General features: G+C 36.4%; 1 protein-coding gene across 1 annotated transcript; it reads right to left on the reverse strand.

Moving 5' to 3' along the window:
- On the reverse strand, positions 522-3613 carry LOC109832920 (ammonium transporter 3 member 1-like). Its single transcript, XM_020400408.1, has 4 exons — positions 3001-3613; positions 2148-2370; positions 1549-1795; positions 522-1184 (listed from the first exon to the last, which is right to left on the reverse strand). Exons 1-4 carry the CDS (start codon positions 3595-3597, stop codon positions 896-898), a joined length of 1356 nt encoding a protein of 451 aa, XP_020255997.1. The 5' UTR covers positions 3598-3613; the 3' UTR covers positions 522-895.

Genomic DNA, 6899 nt, shown 5'->3' on the forward strand with positions numbered 1-6899 from the left:
CAGAGTTTTAAAACGTGGGAAGGCAGTTACAAGATTTACTGTCTCGGAACCCGAGACAGTCTTTGCTGTCTCGGCCGCCGAGACAGCAAACACTGTCTCGGGAATGGTTTTTTGCCCAGGGGTTATAAATACCCCCCTGAGATCGATTTTTTGGAGGAGGCTAATCAGAGCACATTATTGAGCAATTTTGAGCAGAGAGAGAGCAGACACTATTGTTCTTGGATTCCTTGAGATTCGAGCTTTGACTTAATCTTAAGAAGAGTGATCATCTTACTTTGATAAGATATTCACTTTAAATTCTCACTTCGATAAACGAAGGAAGAATCATTAAACCCCTCACGATTCAATCAGAATCTGTGATTCGGTGGTCCACGAGTCAAAGCGCTCCCGGCACAGGCAAAGATCCCACGCAAGCAGCGATCCAAACAACGATCCTGCGTTTGTTTCTAAAAAATTGTAATTTTCCTTTTGTTGTGTAAAAGAAGTCTTATAAAAAGGCTATTTCTTTTGAATTTGTTGTAATCGAACGAAGATATAATGAATTCCACAACGAGACTAACTTTTGACGCAAACATCTACCTGAGGTAAAGGAATTGAGTCTGACAGTAAGTTCAAATAGCAATACTGTAGGGGGTGTATGTGCAATTAACCTGAATTAAAAAGCAGTGAGAGCTGAACTGCAGCATATGCAGCTTGTAAATTCAAGAAACTTGCTACGTCTAATGCCAGCACAATATATTAGCTCTTGGGAATTCATTTCCTTCATTATTCATTGATCACCGTAACATCAAAAGCAAATAATTCGAACTCACAATGAAACTCTCATTAAACCCTATCCTTGCATCAAAATAAACTCAACCACCAAACTTGCTTCAAACCTTCTTCAACAACCCCATCAAGTCATCTGAACAGCCTTGCCCGCTGAAGCGAACTCGTCAGCATCATAAACAGAGTTATGTTTTGAGTTCTCGAATTTCTCTCCGTCACCCCACAATGCATACGCCTCCTCTCCATGGATCGCATCATCTCCGACTGCCATGTCTTCGTCGCTCAGCCGGAGCGGCACAATCAGTCTGACAACAAGGCAGATGGTGGACGTGATCGTGATGTTGACGGCGTATATGAATGCTATGCCTGCTATCTGCATGCCTAACTGCCGAAATCCTTCACTGGCTCGCCCGTCCCTGATTCACACGTTATAATGAAAGAATACGTATTTAATTAGAAGGTGCAAACGAGTACAGATTCACAGATTCATATTCCATATTCAATCCAATGTAGATTTTCCCATAGACATCAATTTTGCTTATTAAATGTGACCCGATTTTGGTGATCCGGTGATTTAACCCGGAGTTTTAAGTTATGTTTACCTCGTATGCTATGTGTCCATAATTGTTTTCCTCTCATCTATGTCCGATTTTAACGAATATAGACGGTATGTATGTTAGTGATAGTAAACGAATACAAATATGATAAAATATCATACCTGATCTTGTGATTAAACACTTTGTTCTCCTATACGTGTAACAATAACAAAAGGAAACGTACTTGAGGGCGTAGATGAGACCAATGTGTTTGTCGTCGCCGAAGAAGAGGCGGTTGAGCTTGGGCTCGGCCAAGAATCCTGTGAGGATGCCACCAAGGCTGCCGGCGATGGCGTGGGTGTGGAAGATGGCTAAGGTGTCGTCAATTCTGTTGAGGAAGGAGATCTTCTTATGGAGGACCATCATTGTGTACCAAGGGATGCTGCCTGATAGAATGCCCATTATGATCGCTGCCCATCCCTGAACCAGGCCTGGACCCAATGCGCATGAAAGCAGTGCTCAAGCTCTATTGTGTATAAGCTCTAAATTCTTAAAAGGTGAACTATTATGTCATTTTATAGAAATTAAAATGCGTTCCTAATTCATTCAATCTGTGTTTATAATTAAGAATTAAGAAATGTGACCACATTAGTCTTCCTAGCATGTTTCCGCACGTTGAGCGTTCCATTTGCATACTAGAGCTTGAGCTTTTGTGGAATTATTAATTAATTTTAATCCGCTTTTTTATATTCGACTTTGTCTGAGTTGAAATACATTTCGCTACAATATAAGTTTGGACTAGCTAGAACAGCCCAGGACCAACCCAATTGATCCATCGCTCACCGGCAGCCGGAGTGATGCATACAAGCCCGGTGATCATCCCCTGAACTGCACCGATGACGGAGGGCTTATCGAAGAACATGACATCGAGGCCGAGCCAGACGAGGAGGCTGGTGGCGGTGCTGAATCCGGTCCAGCCCATCCATAGCAGGCCAGCGCCGGCGAGCATCAAGAGTATGTTGTTTGGCGGGAACCTCTCCCTGTCCTTGGTCGATCTTGGGCCCACCTGTTAGTGTTTTTTCTTGTGTTATTAGTAAAGGTTAAAATATGTCAACTCGTTTAAACAAATAATTACTTTTGTACGCATCCCTAACTATGATCGCTACTTATGCACACCAAAAATTGAAAGTAGAACTCTTTTTTGCCCTTGTAATTGGACACTACTTTTTCAAACCATTAAGAAATTGTAGTTGTTTCTATGGAGTAGAACATTTAAGCATTACATTTCATACACAAGATGTTCTTATTTTTAGCTATAATATATATATTTTTTTCAAGAATTGTACTATTTAACTTTGTTTCTCTTTCCTTTTCTCCTTTTGAATAAGCAAAAAAGTCTCATTTTCTCTCATCGCAATTATTAAGGACCTGATCTAATATTATTCTCAAAAAATAGAGGGGCTAGTACAATCGAGTTAAAGTGATTTAGGACATTTCAAGTTAGAAATTGCTCATATATAGAACATATGCTTTATATATATGTTACAGTCACTAGTTTATTCGAAAATTATATTTCGGACTTTTCTTTTTTACCTTTTTCCTCGTGTTTTATTATATGTCATCTTCTAAAATGATATATATTCCTAAACTACGTAAACTAAAAACATTTGTTATGCAATAAATCAAACAAGATTACCCAGAAAGCTGCAGTGAATCCAGCAACCCCAGAGGCCAAGTGAATAACATAACCCCCGCAAAAATCTATCAACCCTTTCTTGAACAAAAACCCACTCGGCGACCAAATACTAAACGCCCCAATACTGTACGAAAACGTCAGCCAAAGCGGCACAAAAATCATCCAAGCGTGGAAATTCATACGGCCCAACAACGAGCCCGCTACCAAAATCAACGTAATCGCCGCAAATACAAACTGGAAATAGACAACTGTGGCCCTCGGATACATCCCCACGAAATCCTCATCCTGCGAAATCAAGTGCCCTTGGCTAAGGGCAAATCCGGGTTTCCCCCAAAATGGCAACATTTGGTCACCGAATGACATTTCGAAGCCCCACAAAACCCAACAGAGGAGAACCGCAGCAAACGCGTAGAGGGCCATAAAGGCCGAGTTCACGGCCCATTTCTTTTTGACGATGCTGCCGTAGAGAATTACGAGGCCCGGCACTGATTGGAGGCCCACTAACGTGGCTGCGGTAAGTTGCCACGCGTTGTCACCTTTGTTAAGCCATTCCGGGCTTGCTTCGGATATGTCGAGGTTTGACGGGAGGGTTGCCATGCTTTGATTTTCGTGCTCTTCGGGTTTTAATTGGTGTTTTTGAGTTTTTTACGGAAGTTTTGGTGGTATTTATATGTGTACAAGTGCAGGCCTATTTTCTTGTAGCGACGTTGTTTATTAGGAGGTTGATACGAACTAGGGAGGTTTTGGCGTAGAATGGTTACACAAGGAGAAAAAAAAAGCTGAGTTTTTAAGTATTATGGTTGTTACTTGTTGATTTTAAACATTTGGACGATATAGGAACGGTTTGTGATAACTTGAGGGGCAACTAAATAAAAATATTTCGATCTGAATGTGATTATATATTTGTTTTGTTTAAAATATATGGTTGTGTATGGTGTCAAGTACGTACTAGATGATAAATATCTTCATTAGGTATGAGATGTGTTAAATTGGACCCCGATCGATATGTGGTAAGAGGAGAGGTTTCAATCATCCTAATCGTTAACGTTCGTTGCAAATACGTATAATTTCCACATATATTGAAAACTGCTACCGCCTTGAAGTAACTTATCATAAAAATCAATATATTTGTGATCGATGGTGAAAATTTTTATGTGGCATCATCTCATCCATTGAAATTGCATTGGATATTTATGATTAGGATAGTTGGACTCTCTTCAATTATCACCAAACTGGAGAGAATCTGAATCCATATTGACAAACTTGTTTTAAGAATAAATGTTTTAATACAATAATTAAGTTTAAGTAATTATTTCTTTGGTTAAGGATTTATTTGTTATAAAACAATTTCTCCTTGTTCAAAAAGTTAGTGCCGTTAACAAAAAGACGGGACGTGCAAAGAGCGCGCCAAGTTGCGTGACCACGAAAAGAAACTTTCCCCCCCTCTTCCTTTTCTGTTATTTAACTAAAGAAAAAAACAAAAACAAAAAAAAAAAAGATGGAAAAGAAAGAAAAAGCAATTCTACTGGCAGCAATCTTTCTTTTCTATAGAGAATATTGGTTTGTTGTTAAAAAAAACAATTTATTCATTATAATTGTGCCCTGATATTTATCAATTTCAATTTATCATGAATATAATCGAGATTTCCCCAAATAAATTGCAACATTGTTCACCTTTTAACTTGATAATCAATTTTCCAGGATTTTTAAATACTATTTTCTATATTTAATTATAAAAACATACGAAATTTAGGTCATGCATGTTAGTATTACTGGCTGAATGTTGGTTGTTTTTTAATTAACCGAATTGAAATCTTTGTGTAATAGCAAAGTAATTATTATAAGAATACATCTAAATTTTTTTGGATACGTTCCATTTTTGTTATGTACATATAACATGTTTTAAGACTTTGTATCTGCTATCATATTATACCAAGGATTTTTTGGAAGTATAATGGTTTTCATCAAACATATGTGATTCTAGCAATAGGTGACGACAATATCCACACCCTATTCGTGAATATGAATTATTTGATGTTCACTTTTTTTATACTTTTTCAATACCCAGAACATAGCATGTTTTCTTTAATGGAATGAGCAGGGCATCTATCCTTGTTTCTATCGTTAAAAATAAATAAATAAATCTAAGCCTTCAAACACCATGCATCCAGATAAAACTAACAATTTGAGAGCTCGCACTATATAAATATTCTTAAGATCCCAAATATTTGCGAATCCCTACATCTTTTTTAATCTCAAGTTTTGGGTTTTAGATAGGGGTACTAAAAAAAAGAAAAAGAGAAAGAGAGCTGGAAACGATGAACACGGATTCATAATTATAAACAATAATTACCCGTGGCTAGAAAACCGGGGGTAATTGAAAACTAAATTTCAAAACCTACCAACTTTCCATCTGCAAAATTGCTGACAAGACCAAAAGTTAATTTGTCTAATGCTTTTACAAATCAATGTTAAATCTATATGTTTCATAATCATCAAAGTAAATTTTTAAAGAAATTAATGTTGTTTTATAAAATATTATAAATATAAGCGGGCTGTTAATGAAAATGTGATATACAATGCTCTCGCCTAACCGCAGCTGAGAGCATCTGCGTTTGCATAGGAACAGAAAAAAAAAAAACTGTTATACGTGGCTTGCTCTTATTGATTCGATCACCAAGCTTTTGTGTTTTTCCTACTGTTGAGAGGAATTGCACCAAGAGGATCTTGAGAGAACCAAATCCAGCTCGGCATTGGTATATACTATGAGACTCGGATGACATAGAATCGAAAGGATCGGCTTAACTTGTCTTACGTATTGAAATTAATTTCTATTTTAATAAAAAAATAGTAAGAATCATACATGTATTAAATATATGGGTTTTTTTTTCTTCCAGATTTATTCCCCCACGTATTTTATAATGTGAAACTAGTCCCTCGTATCTTAGTCCCCCACATCTTCATATTTTGAGAGAAGTCCCTGAAATCTCTTAAGTGTTTTCAAATTAGTCCCCCAACTCTTTTTACCAGTTGCCAGCTAGAAAGTCTAATTAAAAAATGTAAAGCATTTGGAGGACTAATTTCAATATATAAAGATTTGGGGGCTAATAAAAACGCTTAAGGATTTGGGAGGCTGATTTAAAAACGCTTAAGATTTGCGGGATTAACTTCAAAATATGAAAGATAAACTGGGTCTAATATTGAAACAAAACCCTTTAAAAAAAATAATTAGTCCCTTTCTATATTAAAGAATTGTGACTTTGTTACGTACATTCAGTAGATTGAATGTACTGAACAATTTATTCCCCCATGTCTTTTATAATTTGAAACTAGTCCCTCATATATTAGTCCCCCACATCATAATTTGGCGTAAGGGTAAGAGTATTTAATTAGATTTGTTGATTACCTGAAAAAGATCCGAAAGAGTTCTATATATGGAACATAAAGATTTGACGATGTAACAAGATATAAAAGATTCAGAAAAGAAATATCTAGACGTTCTTTTTGTTTATATTGAATCATGTTGACTCATAATTTTGATCCTGAAAAACCTAGGAGAGTGCAACCTCAGTTTAACGCACTCTGAGAATTTTTCTTTTTCTTTAAGCGTTTTCTCTTCACTCAGATAAAATTTTGGATAACAAATTTAATTAGCTGACATTTCTGAATTTTAAGTCGGCGTCTAAGATCATAGGAAATGAAAAGAACAATTAAAAAAGTCAAACTACTCGCATTTATATCATGTGTCAATTTACGCTAACATCTGTCAGTTAACAGTTTAATGGAAAATTTTCAAGACACTTTTGTGTAAAAAGTAGTAATTAAGGACAATATGTTAGATCTACATCATAAAACTTGAGATCTAAAACCATATAGCCATGATTAATTCAAAGAGATTA

This window comes from Asparagus officinalis, chromosome 3, assembly GCF_001876935.1.
Source record: "Asparagus officinalis chromosome 3, Aspof.V1, whole genome shotgun sequence".
In the NCBI taxonomy this organism is placed as follows: domain Eukaryota; kingdom Viridiplantae; phylum Streptophyta; class Magnoliopsida; order Asparagales; family Asparagaceae; genus Asparagus; species Asparagus officinalis.